The sequence below is a fragment of the Alexandromys fortis genome, unplaced genomic scaffold, assembly GCF_014885135.2.
Source record: "Alexandromys fortis isolate MF-2015 unplaced genomic scaffold, M_Fortis_MF-2015_v1.1 scaffold_159, whole genome shotgun sequence".
Classification (NCBI taxonomy): domain Eukaryota; kingdom Metazoa; phylum Chordata; class Mammalia; order Rodentia; family Cricetidae; genus Alexandromys; species Alexandromys fortis.
This window is the reverse complement of record NW_026068031.1, coordinates 1,581,880-1,608,786: the sequence shown is the minus strand read 5'-3', so window position 1 is coordinate 1,608,786 and position 26,907 is coordinate 1,581,880. Positions and strand designations below refer to the sequence as shown.

General features: G+C 45.9%; 1 protein-coding gene across 9 annotated transcripts in view; it reads left to right on the top strand.

Moving 5' to 3' along the window:
• Positions 1-26,907, top strand: part of Dpf3 (double PHD fingers 3) — a 273,140-nt gene that overhangs the window by 207,390 nt on the left and 38,843 nt on the right. For 7 of the 9 annotated variants that reach the window (XM_050164585.1, XM_050164583.1, XM_050164588.1 and 4 more), the window contains one exon: positions 2,683-2,811. In XM_050164585.1, coding sequence (XP_050020542.1) covers positions 2,683-2,811 — 129 coding nt within the window. Of the gene's footprint in view, positions 1-2,682; positions 2,812-5,729; positions 7,041-13,974; positions 15,644-26,907 lie in introns of those variants that run through there. The other 2 variants (XR_007595761.1, XM_050164587.1) reach the window with 2 other exon arrangements.

Below are 26,907 nucleotides of genomic sequence, written 5' to 3'. Positions count from 1 at the left end.
TCTCCTGACTATTTTATTTTACATTTTGAGACAGGGTTCCATGAGTTACCAAGGTTGGCCTTTAGCTTTCTTTGGCAAGCCTTGAACCTAGGTTTCCTCCAGCCCCAGACTCCTAAGCACCTGGGAATACAGGCCTGTACCACTAGGCCTGACCTGGAGCTCTTGATTCAATGGAGTAGTCTACCTCTTTGGTGAAGAATGTGCAGAACAGTCTGGAAGTTACTGTTTTCTCTATTTTCCCTCTTTGATGGAGGTGGGTCTTGTAATAATAAAGAAACTGCCTCGGCCCTCATAGGACAGAAAATTAGGTAGGCAGAGTAGACAGAAGAGAATGCTGGGAAAAAGAAGCTGAGTCGAGGAGTCGCCATGATGCTCCCACTCCAGACAGATGCAGGTTAAGATCCTCCCTGGTAAGCCAGCTCGTGGGCTACGCAGAATATTAGAAATGGGTTAGAACAATATGTAAGAGCTAGCCAATAAGAAACTGGACCTAGCCGGGCCAGGCAGTGTTTGAAAGAATACAGTTTCCGTGTAATTATTTCTGGGTATAAGCTAGCCATGCGGGCGGCCGGGTGCCAGGGACGCAGCCCTGCCGCTCCTATTTCAACACCTCTTCATCTATATAAACCATCAGGGAATACAGTCAGTTGAAGGCTTGCAGGGTTTTGGGTGGCAGAAGGATTTTGAGAATGGGGAAGGCGTCTGATACTGCAGAAAGCCTGTGTGCATGGAGGAGAAAGTCAGGCTGGGAGCCTGCGGCCCCTGGCACGGTGTATATGGGCCTCTTGTCCTGTGTGCGGGAAGCTACTCAGATGTGAGGAGCACGGCCTGCTTAATATCTAGTTCACCCAATCGTGAAACTTGGCTTCTAAATTTAATATTTTCCCACCACTAGTTTATATTCACCACCTACTAGCCTTCAGTGTTTCTTTTGAATAGGAAGCCTTATGTTTATTTGCTTCTTAAACACACTTAGATTTTTCTCTAGGAAGTACTGGGAGCGAGGGAGAGGGCAATTGAAAAAGGCAGAAAGGGCAGAGACTGGTACTTCTGGCTCGGGCAGAGCACATTTCAGAGGCACTGTCAAATTTCGGCAGATGCGCAGGCCTTGGGAGAGGATTTGGAAAGTCACTCTGCTTGCTCTTCAGATGTCTTTGAGATCCAGTGGCTGCGGAAGGGAAGCCCATCCTCAAAAGACCACAGAGGGTGGCCCGTTCCTCTGCCTCTTTCCCAAACAGCCAACACTTTTCTTGCAGAGGATTGCCTGCCTGCTCGAAGATGGAAATCAATGACTTAGAAACTGATTAAACAATTCAAATAGCAACTGATAAATGGATTAACCCTCTGTAATGTAATTCCACTAGCTTTTGTCTTCCGCCTTCCCCAGGTAAGTTTGCTATTCCTGGAGGCAAAGCAGAGGCATGGAGGAAGCCAAGGCCAGAGGGAATCATATTAAAGGGGGCGAATCTGTTTATCAGTTACGGTCTGGCTGGTATTTCTGTTCACATATCTGCCTCCTCTTCACAGATTCGTACCCTACGGGACCCTGATTAATGTTAGCCAGTGAATAATGAAAGATAGCAGCAGACTCAGAGGATGCTAAAGAGGAACACATACCCTAGTGGTTAAGGCTGACTCCACAAACAGAGAAACTTTTCTTGTTAGTGGCAATAAGGGAGTGTGAACATCCCTAAGAAATGTCTACAACAGGACGAGAGAAATAAGAAATTGGAAGCATTCTCCCATGTGAGGAACCTGGTTGGGGCTTTCCAACTTTCCAACTTTCCATTTCTAGTAACTGGGAATGACTTTGGGCCTCAAAGCCATAGGTATTTCCACTGGGCTCTGTTTTCAAGGTCACATCTAAGGAGTTATTAACACCTTCATTTGGACATTCAGCAGGCATAGGTTATGGAGTTGTTGTGTCCAGTTACTTAGGAAGACCTTCAGCCTGCACATGTGCTCATTCCCCCATCATTTCATCCATCTCTGACGTGGGACACAGTCACCCTGTGTCCACTTGTAATTCTAGGCATTTGGGGCTCTTCAGATGAACGTATCCTACTTGCTTTCCATGATCAATGAGTCTACAACCTAAGAGCTGGCGCTAAGAACAGACACTTGTGCACACTCCATGGTGTTTACCAAGAGTTCTCAGGAACCTCTCCAGCACGCTGTCTAGAAGTGACTAGCCACAGATACTGAATAAGCATCTCTCTCTCTCTCTCTCTCTCTCTCTCTCTCTCTCTCTCTCTCTCTCTCAAAGGCTAGGCCAAAGCATTGGCTGCTCTCTCTCTCTCAGGGTATCACTGTTTGCAATTTCCATCTGATGATTTGGAGTCTGTGCAGGATTAACAGTGGCTTGCTTGACTAATAACTCATACCATTTTGAGTCGTTTATTAATTTAGAGATGGAATCAGAGGGGCAATGAGGTTTCTATTAAAAAAACATAGAACTGGAAAAATTTGCAAAGATGAGATTCTGAATGACTTGCAAGATGTGTACCAGTGGACCAAGGGGGGGGGGAAGCAAAAGCAAACAAATCCTAGCCCAATATCACCACTAGGCTGTAGCAAACTCTTCCATCCTAAGCTTTCTGTTCTTTCTGGAAAAGACTCTGCTATGCTCCAGTGGACAGCATCTAAGTCTAAAATTGGAATTCTTTCTCAATGTTTCCACAGCCCAGAAAGGACCAGATGGGACAGTCATTCCCAATAACTACTGTGACTTCTGCTTGGGGGGCTCAAACATGAACAAGAAGAGTGGGCGGCCGGAGGAGCTTGTGTCCTGTGCAGACTGTGGACGCTCTGGTGAGTGTGGCCCCTTCCTGCGCTGTGTGCCATAGGCCTCTTCTGTTTGCATGGCTCTGCCATCTCACCACGGCTGGGGAGGGAGAGGAGCACGGAGAAGTGACGGTGGTGATGGTTTTGAGGGGAAATGGGGGTTTCAGGTCACTTCCATGTTTTTCTTCTTTGGGTCTTAAGAACATAAAAACCATTCTCGGGGTCCCAGGTGAGAGGACGAGGAGGAGGTATGGCCCTCCCACGGGGTGTACAATGTTTTGTATGTGTAGTTGTGGTCAAAACCAAAGTAGAGCAGAGATACCTGGAGGTTCCAGGCAACACGCTAGCCTGTACCACAAGATGAAAGTAGCAAAAATTGTGTTTGTTCTGTGGAAATACCCGGGGCAATCCCAGAGTATGGAAACAGAAGTATTAGGGAAGCCTGAACTGTGGGCCTTGGAGAGTCCTGGGCTCCTTTCCAGCAGCATAGCCCTCCCACCACCATTGGCCGCTCATCCCGCATTTCCGTGTGTGACAGCACAGAGCTGCCTACCCAGGGGGCATTAGGGCGAGCGTCCTTGAGACTGACGTGCAGCTGACCTTTTGCATACTCTTTTCATCTTGTCTATCCAAAGGCTCAAGTATCAAAAAGAGACTTTTGGTCTCGTTCCTTCATTCTTAAAACGAGTTAAGAGTCTTGGCTGCCCATTGTTTTTAAATTGTAGATAGATCATTCTTTTTGCCTGATCCCTCCGCAGTTTTTCTATGTCATAATTAGACCAAAGCACAAGGCAGGAAGGAGACAAGATTTCAGATGGCGTCTTCAGTTTCATGAGCTGCTGGCTAGAGGCGAGACACTTTGGTTGGGTGGTTGCACAGCACGAGAGATCATTTCATCTGATACATTTTGACCCCAGTCCCGAGAGAAGGACCGAGGTGACCTCATCTTGGTTTTCTGCAATGACTCAGTTCTCCCTCTTGTGCCCCCCCCCCAACTTTACCTTTAGCATGATGTGTTTTGAAGTTAAAGTTGTTTAGGGCTCTGGACAGCCTTGAGCGGTAAAGCAGCCATTGGAAACACGACTTAGTGTCCATTGCACAAGACTCTTTATTTAATTCTCAAGGACCCTGCCAGGGAATTCCTTTCATGCAATTCTGTCAGTTTGGTTCATGGTCCATAGCGTGGTACGTAACATTGAACTTTTTACTTAGAAGATACGACCCTTATGATAGACGGCGGTGGTTTTTAGATTTTTAAAAAGAAACTTAAAACAAATGAACTTCAATCCAGTGCTTTTCATTTGTTTTAAGGTCAGGCACTCAGGCAACATCTCTCCTATCAGAAGCAAGGCCATTTGGTGGAGTGGCCCGCTGTAGGCTTTGGGTGGTTTGAGGAGGCAGTTAGAGACTTCTCACTGTGAAATGCTGTCATTTCACCCGTTCCTTCCCAACAGAAGGATGAGGTACTTCAACTGATCCATGGGCATCGTAAGCAGGATGTCGGGTTTTGTTTTTTCCCCCTCTCCTACATGAAACCTGTCTTTGTACGACTTTTGCTCAGCGTTTCTTTCCTTGGTTCTGCCTGATACATGTGCCTCATGGGTCATGTTACAGTGACGTAGGTATTCTCACTGCGATTGCCGGGAATGAATCTGCTGGGTCACTTATTACCACCTGGCTCTAATGCTCCTGAAATTGTTAAGAGACAGGTAGCGTTAGCCCCTGAATGGGACCGCTAAGTCAGATGGGTGAATACATCTCTGGGGCCTCTCTAGGGCCCTTCCAGAGGAGAACATGAGTTGGAATAGCACCCATTCCCTGCTCACGTACCCACTGCCTCTGGTTCCTGGAAGAAAGTGCCTTGTCCAACCCTGGCATGGAAGGGACCATCACTATGGTATTGGGTTCCAACAGAGTATGAAACAATATAAGCCCGAGTTTTACAGGTTTTAGGATACTGTATTCACTAGGCATTCTAAAGCCCCATTTTCACCTTTCGGTGTGTCTTGAGTTTGAGTTGACAGGATGAACTTTCTGGAGTAGCTAAGACCCTGGTATGTTTAGTGGTGGTAGTGTGTGAGATTGCAAGCATTTCCTTCGGGGTTTAAGAAAGTGAGAAGTTGCTGGGTGGTGGTGGCGCACACCTTTGATCCTAGCACTTGGGAGGCAGAGGCAGGCGGATCTCAGTGAGTTCAAGGCCAGCCTGGTCTATAAGAGCTGGTTCCAGGACAGGCTCCAAAGCTACAGAGAAATGCTGTCTCAAAAAAAAAAAACCCAAAAAAACCCCAGAAAACAAACAAACAAACAAACAAACAAAAAAAAAGAAAGTGAGAAGTTCTTCCGAACTAACACTAAGACTTTCCACTGCTCTTTGCTTTGGCACAAATGAACTACATGGCGTAAGGGCGGAATTGAAAGAGCTGTCAAAGAGTGGGGTTAGAGGTGGGTAAAAATACAAATAAAAGAACGGAGGATTAACCACCTTGAATGGGGCATCTGAGAGTAATACCTTGGCAAAGCTGACTGTCAAAGTGACGGACGAACATTGTTCAAAGAAACGTCAACTGAAACTACAAAGAAATACCAACAAGGCTTTAAAACTGCCAGGCAAGAGCATTGTGTGGGGCAGGGCTGGGGGAGCCTGTGCCTCTGCGCGAGCGGACCAGAGGAGATAGCGTGCGTGTATCTATCTCTTGCTGTCAGAAGCGGTGGACACATGTGTCATGGTAGCGATGGGACCTATACGGGGAAGTGGAACCCTTCCTGGAAATGTGTGCTTTGTCCCGAATCCCTGTTACTAGGTGATATACCCGGTTAGTTCCTTTTGGTGGAACAGTGGCTGATTATCTTGCGGTTAGGAATAACACTGTAATGATGTAATGAGAATATGAATGATGCTGTCTGTTGCTTAACCCATGTGCTGATATATTCATCATACATGTCAGCTCATTTGGGAGGAGAAGGCAGGAAGGAGAAGGAGGCAGCGGCCGCAGCACGTACCACGGAGGACTTATTCGGTTCCACGTCAGAAAGTGACACCTCAACTTTCTACGGCTTTGATGAGGACGATTTGGAAGAGCCTCGCTCCTGTCGAGGACGCCGCAGTGGCCGGGGTTCACCCACAGCAGATAAAAAGGGCGGCTGCTGAGCCCATGGGACAGACTGTCTGGCTGATTAGCCACCCCCTCTGACTCTGGTCATTGTTCTAGTTGTGATATATATTTTTAAATGAAAGACAGCTTGGGCTTTTCCCGTTCTCCTTGCTTTTTTCTCCTACCTTCCACGTGTCCCTCCCCCTCCTCGCATCCTTCTATTTTGGGTACAACAGAAGCACAAACTACTGAAAACAAAACAACCACAAAAGAGCAGAATAAGAGCCCTCTGTGGAGAGATGGCACCATGGCGGGCTATTTATTTTCCCTAGAAATAGGAAGTTAGGTGAGTTTTCTTTCTGTTGGGCGAGAGCATCTTTATTGTGTGAGCAGAGTTGATTTCCCCAGTTTTCAAGAGAAGAGGAATATAAGGTTTGGAAACAAAGAATAAATAACATTAACAATGATTATTTATACATGTTAGCTACTATTAGATTCAAATGAGGGGAGAGAGAGAGAGAGAAAGAGGGAAAGAGAGGGGAGAGAGAAAAAAATCAAAGAAATGGAAGTAACATCCTGTTTGAGGCCAGCCACTGGGTGTGTGTGTGGAAATTTTCCTCAATGGGAGTGGGTGGCTCCACAGAGCAGACCCCTTCCCATCTTTCTCTCTGCTTGTGAGAAAATGGCAGCCATCCCAGAGAAGCCTGGGGCCACTTACATCTGGCCTCCTTCCAGCTCTGGCCCTGACCAGCAGTGGCCGCTTCCCTTGGCTCCTCTCTTCTTTCCCGGTGGCCGAGTTTCCCTTCCTTTCGACCTGGCAAAGATCAGCGTCCGTCTGAACACAGGAATGGAATGTCAGCAAGTCACAGGCTCGGCCCTGGCAGAGCGACTGAGGTGGTTCTCCTGGAAGGGAGAGAGATGCCGCACAATGTGTCTGCCCTCCCTTTGCCCCTGCGTAAAAAACACGTAGCCGCCCGCTGGATGATGACGTCTTCCGTGTTTCTTCCACTTTTTATAGTGCCTGCCAGGCACTTTGTTTTATCTTTCCAATAGCATTTCCTGAAATAAACCAAAGCAACACTTGGTCCGAGGCCTCAGGGATAAGGAAGACTGTCCACCTCATTGACAGTCCCTGAGAGCAGCTGGGAGGCCCTGCTTAAACAGGTATGTCCTGGCTGAGTTGTTTCACAATGAGTGCAAACCCATCATAGTTTCTCTTTTTTTTTCCTCTTCGTTTCCCCCCCTTTTTATTTCTTTCCTTTGGTTCCTCTAAGCTTGCTCTTTTGTGTTTCTGGGTTCCCCCTTTGTGGTGTGGGGTGGTGAATGGAGAGTCTGGCCTGCGTGCGCATGCTGGGCCTAGGTGCTGGGCTGATGCTGGCTTGGGAATTGGGGAGGGGCTCGATATAGAGAACGGCAAGCTTTTGGCTTCTGGCTTCTGGCTTTGGCTTTGGCTTCAGCTGCAAGAGAAAGTGGCTGGGGAAATGCTTGGCTGACTTTTCCCTTGGTTAAGTGTGGAAGTGAAGTCTGTTGGCTTGGGTAGGAATAAAGAGGCAGAGAACAGGGTCCTGCATGTCTAGGGTGGTACTCTGGGCTCTGGGGATCTGTTTCACAGCCAAGGGACTGAGTCTAAATTCAGGCTTTCTCTGGGCTGGCGAGATGGCTTTTTGGGCAAGGGTGCTTGCAGCTAAGCCTGACAACCTCAGTTTGATCTGTGGAATACACATGGTGGAAGGTGAGAACTGACTCTTGGAAGCTGTCTTCTGACATCTACATGCGCACCCTGGCATGTGTGAACATACAAAGACACATAGGAACATGCATGAGCATGTGACCACATACACACACAGAACAAACCAACCAGCCTACCAAACAAACAAGGACCTCTGATTAAAGACCTCTGGACAAGCACAACACTCACCTGGGCTTTTGGAAGATTCTGAATCCCCACAAAGTATGGCCAGGGTATTGGGTTTCCAGAGGTCCTTCTGGTTGCCTAGTCAACTGGCTACTTGTGAGTTACAGAAGAGATCTGCTTTAACAGTCCAGATTTGAACGGTCTCTCTGAATTAGATCACTCATAAAATAACAAGCTAACTCAGCAAAAGCGAGGACACGCAGACAAAACTACAAACGGACCCCTTTGAGTTTTCCTAAGAGCCTGAGGTAGAGGGACTCTGATGTTTCAGGTGGATATAAGCTCATCTGGACGTTTGTTCTCAGATTTGAGAGATACTGCCACCCACTTTGGGATATTTTGCCTAATCTTCATCCTAGGGAATGGAAATAGCCCTCCATGTGGTAATACTCCTGCACGCTCACAGGCGTCGTTTCCAGTAGTTTCTGCCACTTTCCCCTCTGGACTTCCTTTCTTTGGTTCAGATATTGGAACCAAATATGAAATATGAACTTCCAAGTCAATAAAAAGTATATTCAGTCTACACAATCATTTGAACTCTTGTCTAGTTGGTCATGGTCCTGGAATTACCAGTGATAATTTGACTTTGAGTATGGGATATTTAAAAGAAATTATTTTTTTTTAAAGCCACTTGAGTTAGGAGTCTAGCCTGTGCGTCTAATAAGAAACAGATAGTTTAGACTGTCTACCAAGGCGAACCTCCAGGACAGCGACCGAGTGACTTTTGCTTGTCTGAGTTACTTCAGCTTGCTTCTCAGTTTCTCCTGGTAGGCACAGTAGCTGTTGTCATTCTCCGTTGGTGTAGCTGACGTGAGCAGGGTTGCTACCTCACACTGTAGGGCATCACATCTCATTTTCCATAGAGCGCCAGCGTCTATGAACAGACTCGGAATTCGTATTCTTTAATGAAAACTTGAAGAGGAACTGGAAGGAGCCCAGAAGATGATTAGATTCCCGTCTTTCACCTTTCCGTTAAGGGAAAGTCAACCTGGACAGGTTAACTGAGCTCAGTGTGAGTGAGTGGGACAGCCGTCACTTCAAGCAGAGGGATGGTGGTGCGTTAGAGAGGAGGGGAAAGAGGCGACAGCTGGCTGTCCTAGATCCTGGCAAACTCGATGGTGTTGATATGAGGTCCCATCCCCCTTCTCCAAAGGACAGAGTAAACCTCTGTGTGCTGGGGACTGTTTGGGGGTTTTTCCTTACAGCAGTTCACTTGACTTCCATCATGATACACCAAGATAAACGCTTGTATTACCCCAGCTTATAGGTAAAGAAGCTGAGGCCAAATAACATGGTTAAGTGTACCTAAGGCCCCACACGTAGTAAGGCACCAGATTTTGACCCCTCGACAGCCTGATTCTCAAGCCCATCTGCTGGCCCTCTGCCTGTGCGGTCTCTTAAATGGGTCTTAGTTCAGAAATACGCATCAAGCATTGCACACCTCATTCAGTTCCAGCTGAAGCAATGGGTACCCATAGTCGATGTACCTTCTAAGAAGCTATTTCAACCACCAAGAATAAGCAATTAGATCTCATTGAAGAGAATTCTATTTCTGATCCAGGTTGTAGGTAACTCACCTTCTACACAAACTGTAACTTTTAGACAAGACTTACCAAAAGCCCTTTCTCGTTGACCTCAGGGACCGCAGGAGTTGTATGAGCTACTAAAAGGTTTTGGTTAAGTATCACTATGAACATTTTTGGATCAAAAGGGAAAGCATAATCATCTATGAAATGACATGACCAGAATGCTTCAGAAATGTCGCCTAAATTTTTCTCAGTGCCAGCCCCAGCATGGGGGAAGCAAAAGACCCAGAACTCTGCCGCATTCGAATCCTCCAGGGAACCGTTGCTGTAAAGGGAACTGCTGTTGTAATAGGTGACTATCTGGTGTTTGTTCCAACCTCAGTCTAAGGCATCATTTTCTGTTCCAAAGACGGCGAGGAGATCAGAGAGGAAGACCCCTACAGCCCCGGGAGTGAGGAACATGCATTTAATTTTTTAAAGGTATTTTAAAGTCAGTAGTCCAATTTACTGCTGGTATTTTAGAGACAGGGATTTAAAAAAGAATAGGATGCTCACATCAACAGCGTCCTTTTAAGCCTTCCTGCTTGCTTTGTGTCTGTCTACGCACCTAATGGGCTGAAGCCTGATACTGCCTTTCTATAGCACTTGAGGGAACGTGAGATCATTACTTGGAGAGAGAACTAAAGGCTGTTTGGAGGTGCTTACTTCATGGTGGAATAAAATTAATTAATTTTATTCCAATATGCCTCCTGTTACAGCTGATGAATATGATCTTGAACATGTACTTAGAGTTTGAGCAGACTCACGCATTAGAAATTTTTCCACAGGGATTTTGTTTAGTCTTGGGAAGAGAAGTTGCTTATGCCGTGAGTTTTCCGAGTGAGACATATTTGATCTAGTGAGTGGAAGCCTAGAGCAGACCTGAAAGGCTTCGGGTTTCTGGACTCAGCTCCCTGTGTGAGTTGATTACTGTGAGCCCTGTCTTAGCTTTCTCTGGGTCCAGGATGTGGACATTTCTTCCTTTTTTAATCATACTACGTGACCAACATTGTTGATTATAACTCTGAAAACAATCTCGCGGGGTGCGAGAGATGGTATGTAGCTCCAGTTTGCTGGTGAGGAAACTGAAGTTTGGTCAGTTTACATGACCGGTCTAAAATTCCAAGGTCAATAAGTTCTGGGCATCTGGGCCTACCTGTTCTCATCTTTCAAAACACAGTCTTTACCGACTTCCTCACAGGCTGCATTTTTTAAGGTATCTTGAATAGAATTAGTAAAAGGGTTTGCATCTTCTTTGGGTTGAGAAGAGCTTTCAGTGTAAAACAACAAAACCCACCCATTAGACAGTGAACAGCGCTGAGAAGCAGCATGGTCCAAGGGCCCACAAACCTTTGGAAAGGGCTAAGCCTGGACTCCCGGTGTGGTCAGGGTTTGGGTGGTGTGGTGGACGTTGTCCTCTGACTTGCCCAGCAATGCATACATCTGCACTCCCCACCCCACAGTCACACAAAAGAAGTCCTTAGCTAAAAGCAAAGCAAAGCAAACAACACCAAAAACCCCAGTAGGTTCAAAACTGCAGTGAGTTAAAAAAGAAACCTCAAGACTTGCTTTCAACCAACGACTAAAATTAAAAACAGTAACAACAAATCCTAATAATTTCACATTTATCAAAACTTCTAAGATACTAATTTAAAAAAAATCCCATATACCATTCACCCAGATTCTCCAAATAATCACAGTATAACGATCACAATCAGAAATTTATTTTGTTACAGCGCTACAAGCTGACCTCATCCAGATTCTGCCTGTTGTCTTGGTAAAGCCATTTTTTCCTGATCCAGGATCACACATCACATCTAGTTAGCCTCTCCTTCCAAAGTTCTTTAACCTGGATTAATGAGTCCAGTGTCTGCCTTGGGTTTTCAGTTTCTTGATGCTTTTGTTAAGTGTTGGCTAATCATTTTATAGCCATTCCCTCTAGGTTCCTGTGGGGTTTTCTAATGATGTAAACAAGGCTTTGCATTTTCAGCGCGGATGTTATAAAAAGAAGGTTGTATCCTTCCCAGTGCGTTGTTGTCAGGGAGGCTCTTGATCGACTCAGCCCTTTGCTGGTGAGAAAGACATTTGACCTATCATACCAGCTGAGGTTTCCAGCTAGTAAGTTCCTAGATCTTGGGTGGTAAAGCTTTTACTCAGCTATGCCTTTCCTCATTTGGTAACTGGGAACTGAGTAACACGGAATGTAGTACACACTTGACTGCTCAGCCCTAGAAAACTAAGATGCAGTTAAATATGGGACTAACAGATTCATTGGCCAATAGAATTGCTCGCAGATATTTACAAATACACAATATGTAAGGGCTATCATTGGATGGTATGGGATGGTCTTTCGCTGTGGCTCACAGTGCTCAGAGAGACTTTTTCTTAGAAGGAGCCTTCCAAACTGACAAGCTCCAGATGGACTGCTGTTCTTTCAGCCATAGGCTTGCTGTCGGAGAGAATGGAGGTAGAGCTGAGTCAAAAGAAAAGCTGGGAATCACAACTTGATCCGTGCACAATGGCAAAAATAACAAGAAAGAATGTTTGAGTGTTGTGCTATAATATGTTCTTCTTAGCAGTAGTTTTTCTCCTCCAAAGACGGTGCGTTCCTGAGGTCAAGGGTCATGTCATTCATGTCTGTTGGATAATCCCCAATACCATGATAACATAATTATTTATTAGAATTAAGTGAGCTCTTAGCAATGCTTCTGAGATAATTAGTGGAAATATCTTAAAGTTTTGTCCCATATACTTTGGAAGTTTACTATTTCCGAGGCCACAGTGGAGAAGCTGTCTTGGAAGCAACACCCATTGGGCAAGGCAGAGAGGGAAGATGAGAGCCGAAGGGTAGTGATGTGGTAAAGAGGGATAAGGAGAGAAAATGAGGATGTGAGAGATGAAAGTGATGGAGAGCTGTCAGTGTGGGGAAGTAAAACTCAGCTTCTTTAGAAGGCTTGAGGGTAGGAGACCAAGAATAGTGGAGCGTTTTCCATGTAGTTGACTTAGCCAAAATGAACGGGAGAGAAATATATGTCAAGGGTGCACACTCCAAAAACTCACTAGTGATTTTCTAGGTGGATTAAATGGAGAAAAAGAAGTGTGTGTATGTGGTTATGTGTGTGTGTGTGTGTGTGTGTGTGTGTGTGTGTGTGTATGCATGTGTTCTGTTGGGGGATAGATGAAAGGTAAAAATTTGCAGACACTCAAAGGGTCTGGTTATGGTTATGATATGAACTCTGGCAAAGTGACAGGAGACATCCGACCACAGGAGTCAGGAGCCTTGTCGGAGGGACAAAAATACTCTTTCAGAGGATACAGTCGTGACCAGTATCCAAGGAGCAGACAAATGGCAGGCAACCTGGGGAAAGTCAAACGAAAGGTCACTGTGGCTTATATTCCAAGGGAAAGGGCTGGAGTCAGGTGGTACTAGCTGAGCTGAGGCACAGGAAGGAAGGCAGTAGCTAGCCAGGGGGCACCAAATCAGAGGTGTATGGACATGGAGTGGAACCAAGTAGATGGAGAGGAACAGGAGCAGACATGGATGGAAGATTTGGTGGGCTTGGAAATGTGGAATTTCTCAGTCTTCCTTTGAAAACAAAAGTAGGTGGGCAGAGTCAGTTTTGGAATTGTGTTTTCTTATGGCCTGTATACCTGGCCAGGGGATGATGTCTTGGATTGACCAGAAGGAGCAGCATGGCAGGCAGAGGAATTGGAACTTGGAGGAGGTGGAGATGTTTGTTTGGTTTTAAACCTTATTCCTTATGCCTTGGTCTTTTTCCACTCAGGCTTCTTCAGAGCCGTATGGTCTTGTCTCCATTGGTGTCCTATCTCTGTTCTCATGAACAGCTTCTAAGGGGAAATGCCAACACACTTGCTGTGCATTGCCTGGTCCTCATATTGACTACCTCATGATAAAGACCAAAACTAACTTTGTGGGCTCCATTGCCACCGGAAGCAAAGCCTATACCTAGTTGGCATCCCTCCCACTTGTTTTGAAATGCCAAAGCTGACAGCTGGCATCACTGGGCTAGTAGTGGACTGGAGAGCATTCTGTGGTTTGGTTTCTCTTTGAATAATTCTGACACTCTTTATCACTGGGCCAGGATTAGAGGTGAAGATATGTGTGTGTTTCGGTCATGGGCCAGATGGGACCGTGGCCGGGGTTGTCTGTGGCTGTTCCTGTACCTCAGAATGACTCATTTCCTCATAGGTGATTGGAAGATACGATTTCACAAGGGTCTTTTCTGGTTCACTTTGAAAGATTTGGTTTGTTTGGTTTCCAAGTAGAGATCTTTGCTTTTCCTTTGTGCACGTCCAGTTTTCCTTTTCTGTATTCTGTCTTCTGGGCCATTGAGTGGTTACCCCGCCCTGTTGCCAGCTGATTCCACATTGCTGCTGTCCGAGGCACCAGAGAGCCAAGCCTGGTTTTCATTGTCCATAGCTGTGGTTTCCTTAGCTCCGTCATTAATTAGTGATTTTCCTTTCTTTTACTTTTCAATTCATCTCAAACACCTCATCCCTACCCTTCAGTTTAATCTTTCTTTCTTAGGTAGCTGTTCTGTGCTGTTGTTGTTGTTGTTGTTGTTGTTTTTATCTCTCATTGCCTTTCCCTCTGCAGTCCACTCTGTGACCCAGGAACTGCGCATCCTTCAAGCAAGTCATTCTTGAAGAAGGTGAAGAGAACCCAGACGCTGAGCCCCTCCTCTTCCTCCTCCTCGTCTCTTGCCCACTTCTTCCCGAGCATGGATTTCAGCTAATGCCTGACGGAACCTGCAGGGATTGGATGGAGAAAGCCTCCCGCATCTCTCAGCTTGGCTCAGCCAAGAGTTGGAAATGGCTCAAGTTTGTGCCATTAGAAGATTTTATTATTTTTTTTCCTTTTGAAATTCTTCATTGCCTTTGCTTGAAATGTCTTTGAGACAGTACCCAGCTCAGAGTGGAATTTGCTCTGCAATAGAAATCACAACAAAAACGGACAAAGACAAAAAAAAGGGAACTCTTTTATTTATTTCAATATTTAAAAGAAAAAAAGTGCCGACTTTGCACAGTATTTTTGTTTAAAGTGCCTTCTACTTCCAAAGTTTTGGAAAAAAAGGCAATTTTGTAGAGACCTGAAATCAAAAGAACGCTTACTGTAAAATAAAGGCATCATGTTGACTCTAAGGAAAAATACCCCACTTTTTAATAAGGAAATAAAGATCAACTCTGCTCTCTCAAGCTTTTGAGAAAGCCGCGTGTATGTGCTCTAGGTTTGTTGTTGTTAATTTCTGCTAGTTGGATGCGCTAAACAAGGAGTGGTCAGTTCTTCCAAAAGCCACTGGAAAGTATTATTGATAGTAAGTAATTACGTGTTAGGATTTGACTAAAATAAATTAGCCCCAGGCCAGCAGTGTGTCCCCCTCCCTACTCTCTGTCATCTCAGGTGAGCCACATTGGTCTGAATGTAAAGCCTGCAGCCTGTCTTGTCTCGTGAGGCTGTTCCAGGAAGGAATCCTACCCACTGACTGAAGGCATTGCTGCAAAGTTCAGCAGAGCCAATCAGAAATGGTTTTGCTTAAAACAGTTTAATGAAGACAAACAAAAGTAAGCAGTGGGTGAGGTGACATTAATTCAAGTCAGCTGGCAACTTCTAGAACAGTTGGGCAGGGGAGCTCTACTGAGGGGACATCAGGGGACCTGAGCGCCTCGAGTTTCTCTGAAGACTAGGGAGCTGACTGAAGGGTAGAGACTTGAAGCTCAGTCATTTGTGGGGAGAAGTAGAAAGGCGAGTAGTCTGTGTGTGTCCTTTACGGCTGGTGTGGCCAATGAAATAGAGTTCAGCATTGTATGTATGACCTAGCCCAGGAAGTCAGCTGACTGCACCTCTGGGTTCTACCTCTTGGCTTCCACTTAGTTTGTCTTTTGCATGTCCAGAGAAGAGTCATGGACGACACAGTTTAAGGCTGGGCGTTCTTGTCAGCAAAGGTGCTTGAGCCGCAGTATTCCTGCGATGTCCGTAACCTGAGACGAAATCTCACCTGCCATTGGAAAGGAAGGGTGGGCAGGCAAACTTTCCAATAGGCCCTTCAGGTTTCCCACCCAAGAGAAGAAAGATGTCATCACGGCGTGTTTCTATAATTTCTGATAGAAAACGTCCCTTGTCAAAAATGTTAATTATAATCACGATCTGTTCTCTAAACCCACACTCACAAGTTACGATCCGTGTAGAATTGTGATAAAACTTTGCATAATGTAGGGTTGGTGTGAAGTCTGTGAAGTTTCTGTTAAATAAAAGACTGTTTTTCCAATGGTCTTCTAACATCTGTAAGAGTTGCTTACCAACCTCTTCCTGCAGGAATGACTCTTAGAATGTGGTGTGAGAAGAACTCCTTCTGAGACTCCACTCCTGTGCATGCGCGAGATTTGTTTGATTTAGAAGCGCATGCTGAGACAGCAGTTGCCGCTGGCTTGAATACCGTGCAGGGGCATCAGACACGAGCAAAGCCCAGTGTTGATGTTGCCACCTATTCCCAACTCACAGTCGCTGTCACCCATCACCACCTCCATCCATCCTCCTTTTCATGGTCAAAGCAGACTTGCTGGAACCCTGCTTACGTGTAAAAGCATAGCAGACCTGTTCATTGTTGCTAGCATACCACTGCCAAGAAGCTTTGTACAAATATGAGAGATTGAGCATAAGCTTGGAAGAAAGATGGGTGGTTACCATTATTTTATTGCCTCAAAGGTACTGTTGGGGTAGGTCCCCCAAGCTGGTAGCTGTGTGAGCTGTAAGTGGACACCTTGAGGTAGGGTTTTTCTGAAGTTGAACGTGGATGCTCTCTGAATGGTCATCTATGTTAGCCTGTCAAGCCCCGTGTCTCCCTCTGAGCATTGGTGCTGTCCCCACTGGGGCCGGGTGGCGCCAGCAGGACATCGGCAGTGCTGTTGCCATTGGATGGTGCCTTCTTTTAGAATGAAGGTCACATGCAGTTCTACTTTGGACTTCTTAAGTTTTCTAAGTACTAAAACGGAGGTTGTTCCCCCCACTCTAACGTGTTATCCACCGTAACATTCCCCATCTCCCTTTTCAAATTTTGTATTTTATTTTTGTATGTATGTTTACATGTATGCATGTGTTTGTGTGTGTGTGTGTGTACCAGAAGTTGATGTTGATGCATATTTTTCTCTGTCATTTTTACCTCATTTTTGAGGCATGATCCCTTACTGAATCTAGATCTGTGAGCCCCAGGGATCTGGTTGGTTCTGTCCCCGCTCCCCACCATCACTAGAGTTACAGAGTTGTTGCTGTCAGTCCCAACTTTTCATGTACAAGTTGGGTCCTAAACTCAGGTCTTTGTGCTTGCACAGCAAAACACTACCCAACTGAGCTATCCTCCTAGCCCCTTGCCCCTCACCCCCTTTATATTGTGGTAAAATATACAAAAGATGAAGCTTGTTACTTTAGCCACTAAGTGTATAGTTCTATGGTAAATGTACATTCATATCATTGAGAAACTTTTTCATCTTCTCCAACTGAAACCCTCCCTTTAAACACCGACTCTCTCCCCTTCCCAGCCCCCGAGGCCATTTTCCTATTCTCTGACCCCATGAATCTGACTACCTCACATACCTGGATGAATGGACTTATGCAGTATTTGTCCTTTGGCCATTGCCTTAATTTATTTTGCATAATACCTTCAAGGATACTCTAGGCTAGGGCATGGGATGATATTTTCCTCTTTTGGGAGGTTGAATGTATGTATAAAGGATATGACATTTTATTCATTCATCTGTCCATCAACACTTGGAGCACAAAGCAGGTATCACATATTATATACTGCCATTATCTAGAAGATTTGGAACATTAGAACCGAGTCCTAGGTTACCTGAGGGGTTAAATGTCTTTTATAGAGAGAAGCAGTTACAGCTGAAATCTCCCCTCTAGTTTGCATTCTAAAAGAAGGGTGCCTTGAGTCGGAAGGGTAGACATTCTCTTCCTAACGGGTGTCTTTCTTTATGACTAAGGCTTTTTCTGTGGATACTGTCATAGCAATGCTTATTGGGATGAGAGGCTGCCATAGAGTTTAGTGTCAGTGTGAATAACAAGGGATGGAACCTACTCAGGATAGTCAGGTGTCCTCAGTGACACATCATGAAGGCAGTGAGTGTCATTTCAAGCATCTGATGGTGAGTTGTTGGCCAAGAATGCAGGTGCTTTGTGTCCATAGATGTTCCCTGATAAGAGGGGAGAGGAGGATGCAAACTTGCAAATAAAAAAGAGAAGAAGAAATGACTTTCCTCTTCCCCTTGAAATCATATCAGTTACCATAAAGGGTTAGCACTTGGGTTGAAGTCCAAGCTCATTGTTTACCATAAAGACTTAGAAGGAGAGTTGCCATTCAGATGCCTGCAGAGCAGGTATCTTCAGTAAGCCAAACAGGTGCGCGTGCGGAAAATAGCAGTGCTAGGGAAAGGGGAACAACTCTTGGTGCTCAGCATCATGGACAAGGAGAGTCTGTGGTGCTGGAGAGCAGCTCTGTCTTTGTGGCGGAGTTGTTACATAGCTTAAAGAATGCTGGGTGAAGGGATGTTTAGGGTTCTCAGGTTTTCTGAAAGAGAGAGAGAGAGAGAGAGAGAGAGAGAGAGAGGAGAGAGAAAAGAGGAGAGGAGAGAGAGAGATGGTAGGACAGAGGTCAATGTTTGGTATCTTCCTCAATAGCTTCTCCACCTTGTGTTTTGTGACAAGGTCTCTCCCTGAACCTGGAGCTCACTGGCTGCCCAGAAAGCCCCAGGAGCCTCCTGTCTCTGCATCTTCAGCACTGGGATCACAGGTGTGTGTCTCCATGTCCAGCTTAGACACGCATGTTCGCACAGCAGCTCTTTACCACCTGAGCCACCATCTCCTCAGCTGTCTTCTGTTTGCAAGAGAAGTAAATCATAAACATTTCGGTGAGATCTTTCCATTTAAAAAGTTTGGTTGTAAGTGAAAAAAAAAAAACAACACAGAAGATCAACTTGGTGTGGGCTAAACCACGTGTGACTGTATACAGGGCATACCTTGAAGGTATTTTGATGGGTTTGGACTTAGAAGTCTGGGTAAGGTTGAAGTTGGAGGTCAGAATGCCTTGTCCAAAATCCTTGAGAAGAACAAATCATCACATTAACTCAGGGATGCAAGTAGTGTGTATCCTGGCCTAGAGTTTTTATGTGATGGGAACTGCTCTTGGGTGGTCTCTGAGGAGAGCTACATCATCCATCATTCAGTGTGTCAGAGATTCGGGATGTGTTTCCAGCAGAACAAATGTCATCATCCAGGCCCTTTCCTCTGCATGTCCAAGAGCCTCTCTGTAAAGTTCCGGGCGAAGTTATACAGTTTATAGAGGTTTTCATGTTGCATCATTATTGCTGACCAACCAATCAATTATCCACCATGTCACATTCCTCCTTTTTTAAGAACTCCATGTCATAATCCATGTGACTAGAGCTCTCTCTCTCTTCCTCCTCCTCCTCCTCCTCCTCCTCCTCCTCCTCCTCCTCCTCCTCCTCCTTCTTCTTCTTCTTCTTCTTCTTCTTCTTCCAGAATCTTTGTTATTTAAATTCTTTGTCTCTTAACTCTTTAGATCTTCTGGGCATCTCATTGTAGAAGATGCTTGTAAGAGAGCTAGCTGATCTACTCGTGAAGAATTTGCAGACACCACTTACTTGAATCATTGATGTCTTATTTGGTCTTGCTGGGGAAGAGGTGATTTTGGACAAACTCTCCATTTCCCTGTTTATAATGAACACTCACAAGCTCTTCCTGTAAAGGCCTAGATAATAAATAGCTCAGGTGGTGCAGGCCAGGCCTGTGTTGGAGCTGCCCCACTCTGGGGCTGGACACAATATGTACATAAATGTGTGTGGTTGTGTTTCAAAAAAGCCTTTGCAGAAATGGGCAGCTGGTGCATGGGACGATGATGATTTTTGATTCAGAGAGTATCGCACATTTAATTGGGGGTGGTGTTGCTAACACTGTCTTCTTTTAAGCGTTAGGACAAAAAGTTCCACATCCCCAGGAGAAAGGGTAGAGGGGCATGTTCCCCGTAGTAACAGAAACTTTTAAGGCCTCACTATCTAAGGTTTTCAGAGGCAAAACGTCCTACAAGTTCTTCTAAAGCTTAGGGGTGCACAGAGCATCTCAGGGGTGCACAGAGCATTTCAGGGGTGCACAGAGCATTTCAGGGGTGCACAGAGCAGTGTTTACCAAAGTGTCTAGGAACAGAACAGCCAAATCCTCCCTGACAGTGGGTCCCTGAGGACATAGTGGTGAATACCCTCCATCCCTGGCAGCTGATTTGTTTTTAAGAATGAAAAATGGCGAGTAGCTCCTGCATCGACGTGAATGTAGATACTTAAGTTTTGTCTGTAGGAGATAAATGATCAAGGGTATTCAGTGGGAAAGGTAGAGCCACCGGAGGTAAAGAGATGGGCTCTTGCTGGCGTGGCTTGATGACTACTTGGTTATGGTTATCTATGTGATGTTGACATTACTAAGATTATATTTCTTCCTAAGATCTCAGATTCTCATGGTTTTATTCAGGATCACAACATACCCCACAATGTTTTATTTCATCTCCCAAGTCAATTCATAAGAAAACATTTCCACATATTTGGTAGTGGAGAAGCTTACCAACCTGAGACTTACTACTGAATAGAAATTGTCTTCTGAGTTGAACATGGATTGGTCCTGAAGAGGGGACCATGAGGCCAGGGAGCCAGGGATGCTGGGAGGCAACTGTCATGTCAGAATTTCTCAAGAGATTTTTTTTTTGTGGCTAGGAACTGCTCAATTAAATGTCTTAAGAGGACCAGATAACCTTTCTGATCCCAAGGTAACCTTTGGTTGAGAGTTATTGTTAGGTTTCCTGAGTTAAAGGAGAAGTGGTAGGCTAGAAGGAGATTATTTAAGTAAGTAAATCCCAAGTTTTATATTTTACATATACACGAGGAGCACACGTCTCTTGGTTAGGTGAGTTTCCCTACATTAGAATAGGAAATACTTTCTGGGAGTTATTGACAGTGGTTATCTGTGGTGTAGCACTGACCTGATTGAGTCAATTATGTAACTGTGTTGCCATGATTATTATTCTACCTTGTGTTTTATGGGATAAGGGACTGGGTCTCATTGTATAGTCCAGGCTGGGTTCAATTTATTGACCCTCCTGAATTTGCCTCCTCAGTGCCGGTATGTCACTTTTCTTTCTTTGTTTCCTTGTTTGTTTGCTTGCTTCTTTCTTTCTTTTTTATTTTAATGTTGGAGATGAAAAGTGAAGTCTCGGGGCAAGTGTACTGTCACTGCGTTATATACCCTCTCTCAAGTACTGGGTGTACAAGAGTGCACTACCATGCCTTACTTGACTGTTATTGTTAGTCATTGTCTGGCAAGGCTAATTATATGTGGGAGAGATCTAGATGGTTCTAGTAGCCCCCTAGCCAAGGGGTACTGGTTTATCTTTGAGTGCATGGTAGCAGGTTAGGTTGGGAATGCTATGTAAGTGCTGAGAAGTGATTCTTTGGCTATGTTTGTATTGGTATTAATAGTGATAATACCATGTTCAAATGAAAAGAAAAAGACTAGAACAATCTAAAATTGCAGGAAAGATTTACAGTATGCCAGAAGAACAAAGAAGCCCTGTAAGGAAAAGTTTAGCATTAGAGGTTGTCTAATGTGGAAAAGAACATTAGTGGTCTCTTAATAACTTCAGTGTATTGTTGAGGAAAAGACACTGACCAGTTCCTTGTGGTTTCCTGTGAGGACAGAAGTGCCTCGGGGGATTGAGAACAAATAGGCCAACTCTTTGACACCAAGAACTAACTTTAGTCTTTGGAGGTTAAGATGGACTCACCAGTAGCCAACATCTTTTCTTATGTAGAGTTAGGAGCATGGGAGAGATGAGCGCCTGAGCTCCAACCCTGAGACACATTGGGTTACAACTAGGAGAGTTGAAGAAGTCAGTGTCTAACGCACCACCAGCAAGCGGAGAAACGCTTGTATATTAGAGCCAGGGACCTTCTACTTCTGATCATGCTCTGTTCGCACATCCAGATTGGGTGGTACCAGGCACCAGCTGGAATGTGAACACTGTGGGAAGAGACAACTTCCTGCAGGGAAATGCCAGGGGTGTGAACAAGAACAGGAAGTCACCTAGAGGCCACCAGGTGAATGGAGCTGCGGAGAGCCCCATTTTGAGCAGGGTACCAGTTCTCAGCTCCTGGACCTCGCAAGCTCCAACATCATCCTTGTGCATGAAGCACGCAGTTGTGATCGGACATCACTGTCGCTCGCATTCAGCTCCGATAGAGTGATCTTACTGACATTCGCGGTTGTCTCCTAAATTCTCCCCAAACTGGTTAGGCAGAAAGGCCCCAGTAGAAGGCCATGTCTTAGAAACAAAATTCTGCTTGGGGAAAAAAGTGGTCAGCATTCCTTCTTAGAGAGCCTAAGTCATTTAAGAAAGAAATCCTGCATACATGTTTTTCTCTGTGCTTGTTTTAAAGAAGAGACAGTTGTGCGGTATTGGGTGAAGAGAGTTTTCTGGGAGCTGCGACTCTAACGAGGCCGCGTCTGCTGCCAGCTGGGGCGAGAGAGTAAGGGATGGACCACCGTGATGTTGTGCTCTGGTATCTGCTTGGCTGAGGTATGGATTTGGAGGCATAGGCAGTTTGTAATCTTGAACACTTCTTTGGATAAAGTAGACTGTCCTACCTTCATAAATACCAACCTATGTCCACAACGGAAAAAAATAAATCAATATGTTCAGACCATCATTACTTTCTGTAATAATCCTCACGTTACCGGTTATGATGTAAATCAATCAACCGATAATTGATTGAATGGCTTCTGTGCTACAATACTGTATGAGGTTCCGAAGGACACAAAGAGAAGCGGGGGGGGGGGGTCCTTTCTCTGTGCTCGAGTGAATGGCTGGGGTTAGGATTTTCATAGCTGGTTGCTAGTTAAAGCCCTGTAATAGCACTTGGGGTTTAGATTACTAATTCCATTGTATAGAGATGGAAACTGAGACTCAAAGGGGCTAAAGTGACAAGTGATAGTGATAGTGGGTGGTGGGTGACATCTGAGTTTTCTAGTCAAGATTTTTTCTTTTTTATAATATGTGCTGTTGAAGCAAGCTCAGGATTTTTTTTTTTTTGTCTTTTATGGCTCTAAAATGTTCTCCAGCGTGGCAGACACCTTTTGTTTTTGTGGAGGAGAGACAGGTGGTTAACATATTATTCAAGACAAGCCCATGCATAATTAAGCACCATGTTGCTGCAAACTGCAGGTGTTAGCCAGGCTCATCTAGGAGAGTTACTGGTACTGGCTGATGTGGGGGCAAGGCTTCAGAGAGGATGTATGGAGTTGGTGTGGACAAAGAGGAGGCAGGCCACCAAAAGCAACGGCAGGAAGTGGCTAGCAGAAGCTCAGAGGTGTGAGTGGGCCTGGGGGTTTTGGAGCCAGAGCAGAAAGAGACCTGACTGGAAGAGAAAGCAAGTTGTGGGCATTGCTACCAGCACTGACGTCAAGGGGCGGTTGATCCACAATAAAAGAATTAGGAAGAGCTGGAAATAGGGCCCCTCATGAGCTTGTAAGCAGGATAGATGCGATGCTTAGCAAGGCTGTGTGGGCGCAGCTGAGCAGTGAGAGTCAGGAAATTTGGGCGTTCTATGCTCCCCACCCTGCCTCTTCTTCTTGAGAGAGATGGAAAGAGTTCTAGTCTGCATGAGCAAAGCAGCCACCATATTCCTTCTAGACGACGTGGAGCCGAATCTCAGTGTCTCCATCTTCTGTGTGATGCCCAAGTAGTAAAAATAGGCACCTTTCCTAGTGTGAAACTTGGAGGTTGCTGATTCCGTGAGTGTTTCCTACCAAGGGTTGTTCTTTCACAGCCCGCTGGTTGGAAATGCACTTGGGAGAAACATGGTATATTCTGCGAGGCCCACTGACCGCTTGGTCCTAGAAAGCCTGTTTCAACTTGAGATCTAACTTTATGATTGTTCTGGTCAAATTGGAACCAAATGTACTTGATCCTTTAGTTGACAGGTCCCTGAGGGTGAAGTAAAGAGAAGTCATGCTGGGATGCTGGCCACGGCCATTGCTGGGTGTCAAAGCATCTCGAGGCCTCAATGTTTGGATGCTCCGAGAAGTTGTACTTGTAACCCCTAAGTCTTCTCTCTCTCTCTCTCTCTCTCTCTCTCTCTCTCTCTCTCTTAAATATTTGTTTAATTTTATTTATGCATGTATGTGTATGTGCACCTGAGTACAGGTGACCATGGAGGCCAGAAGGGGCTGTCAGATCCCACGGAGCTGGAGTTCTAGGTGGTTGTGAGCTGCCCTATGAGAATGATATGAACAGAGTCAGGTCCTTTTGCAGGAGGAACACAAACTCCTAACTGCCCCAACCCATAACTCTCTTCATTCTCACCCTTCATCCCTTCTCTCCTTATTTCACTGTGCTGATGGCTTCTCTACCAGGCCTCGAAGCTGGAAAAGGTGCAGCCATGTGTCAGAAGTATGGGCCACTTCTCCACGGTGGCCGAAAAGGGCTGGCACTGTCTGTCATGCTAGATCATCACCACTGCACTCTCAAGGTACTCTTCTTGGAAGCCTTGTCAGATGTCGTTGTCCCATGTACTGGATGAATAAATAGATGGGCTCTAAGGCTAAGGGACCCAGCCAAAGCCTTGCAGATGTGCTGGGCTGGTCCAGGCTCCAGGGGTCCTCTGTGTTGCCTGCCTCAACACACTTCCCTTTACGTGTCTCTTGTCCAGATGTCCAGCGACAATTGTCTTGGCTTATGCGTGGGTAAGAGGAGCAGAGCGCTGGACTAAGTGTGACCTGAAACTACACTATAACAACAGCCACCTTCCCTCTAAGGAAAGGAAGAACAATTGGATACAAACCTCCAGATTGGACCCTCTCCTGTCTTGCTTTTCTGTCCTTGCAAAGGACCTAAGTTTGGTTCCCAGCATCTATGCAGGATATCTCACAACTACGTGTAATCCAGCTCTGTGGGAGCTGACAGGCTGTGTAGCATGTGGACTTCACTAAACCCTCCCCTATTCCCCTCACCTGCCTTCAGACTGTGATGTTTACATCGATATGTTACAGCCTGCACTCCAGGGCCCGCTGCTAACTGTGCATCATCATGGCGGGCAGTGTTCTGGGTCTGTCCCATACACTCAGCTGTATTACCCACGCACTGCCTGGAAATGTCAGTGTGCACTGCCGAAACCACCTCAGCTCCTGCCTACCTCTGATGGCTGTACTGTGTATAGCGCAAGAAGCCTAAGAGGGGTCCACACTCTGCAGAGGTTCAGAGGTTGACTTGAAAGAAGAAAGTCTCCACTTATTGATTGGCAGAGGGAGCAAGAGCCCTTTCTCCCATGAAGTCCAGAAGATTCGGGCTTTGCCTGTTCCCCTGGCCCTTCTGCTCTGTCTGCTGTGATGATCGTAGCTCTTTTCCACTGCATGCCTAATTTAGGGGAAGAACAATCCAAGGCTCACCAAATAGGAAGAGGCACATTAAAGAGGGGTGATCAATGAATGAGCCTACCCTTGCCTGTGAGCCCCAGGACTCCTATCCTCTCTGTGTCTCCTGAAAGCCTTTTTAGACTGTACTTCACCCTCCTGTTAGAGATCGCTGGAAAATGACTCAACCCTAGGCTTGCCTCTGGTGCTGTCTGCCTTTCATCTAAGGAAAAGAAAGGAGCCAGGCTCACTGTGGGCCAACCACACACACGTCATTTCAATTTCTATACTCACAGCCTTCTCTAAAGGGCCACTGAGGTAAGAGGTGGCCCGAGTTTACAGCAAGGGAACTGAGCCTGGGGAAAGTAACTTGCCCAAGATGAATATTGATTGTATTTCTTCTGGCCTTTTTGCTACTCTTCTGAGACAAGTATCTTCATGAACCTCCTCATGCTGAACCAGGGCCTCTGGGCATCTGTTGATGCTCTGGTCTTTTGCCCTCCTTGCTCTGGGGAGTATTACTCTTCCTATAGTAACAGGACTCCTGCTGACCTCTGGGAGAATCCTCCATCTCATTCACCATTGGCTGATGTGCCCTGGGGCTTGAGTCAGTGTTTAAGTGACCCTTGGTTATTTAGTGAAGAGCAAATTGCTTAGTTGCAAAGAGTCAGCTACCCTGGACCAGGCTCCCCAAGCTGGTCAACGATTCAGGCCCTTGAGCCTTCTCACTCCCAGACAGGATGCTTTGATGGTCCCCAGCTTTGTTGCCTCTCATTACCTCATTTTGTGTCACAGCCATCATTTGGCCAGCTCCTCCAAATGCAGTTCAGTCTCCATCCTTGTAATTGATGGATCCAGTGTGGTATTAGCTGATTTTGAGAGGTGCCATTTTGATAAGAATGTGATGTTAAAAAATTATGATCTTTAATACCCTCATCTTCCTACCTTGCTTCCGGTGCCCAAAAGAAGAGTAAGGTACTTTTGATCTATTTTTTGTGAAGAGCTCTTCCTCTTAGGAGACAGGGAACTGGAGAAATGGTTGCAGAGCAGACAGAACCCAGGACCGATTGGCCCTGACTCTTCTCTGTGTATTCATCCTCCTGGAAGGCAGAGCCAGGAAGGAGAGTCATTTGGCTAAGGTGCCCAAGGGCTCTTATTTGCCGTGGTAGCAGGCAGAAGGGGTAGCCCTTGAGGCAAAGTGCCAGGATTACAGATCCCTGCTCACCCCATCCTCAGCCACCCTCTCAGGGCTCAAGACCACATTCTACAGACTTAGAGACCTGGTTAGAGCTCCAGCCCTGCTTTCACCATGACCCATGACCCTGGGCGAGTTGCTTAACTTTTGGGGGCTACTTTTCTCCTGTGTCTAAAGAAGGGATTGGACTCAGTGGTCTTCAGAGTTTTCCTTTGCTCTTGACAGTGTGTGTTGGTTAGATGGGCATTGCGACTGTGCACGCCTGCCACAAATCTTGTTTGCATTTTAAGTAGAGGACCTTTTGTTTTTAAGACCCTTAAGGATTTGCCGGACATCTCTGGCACTGTGATAGGGGTCTGGGAGATATGTTGGCATTTTATATCCTTCTCCTGCCAACACTACTCATGTCTTCCAGGGAGAAGGCTCCTCTGTCCTTTGTCCGCCTCCATTTCTAACCCCCCTCTAACCTGACCATTTCCAGCTCTATCTCTGTTTTGCCTTGAAGAGGCAGGTGGTAAGCCAGTCTGTCTAGAGTCAAGGTCTCTGTGTGCAGAGGGGAGAGACTGGGGGCCGCACACCTGCAAGAACTCATTGGTCTTGGCCACCACTGGCTTTAGAGAAGTCATGCCTCATCATCTGAGAATGGATCCATTCCAGACAAGGCTGCCTTGGCTTTGACTCCCGAGTGCAGACCAGAGGCCCTAGTGCTGAACCAGCTGAGGAGGAAATGGGGACACAGGAGAGCCACTGTCAGATCTCAGAATCCCCTGGCAGCTTCGTGGGGGCTGGACAGGCCCATGTTTCTGGATGCAGTTCCTCACCTTTAATTCCATGCTGGTGGAACGTAGCCATATCCTTGACCTGGTTCT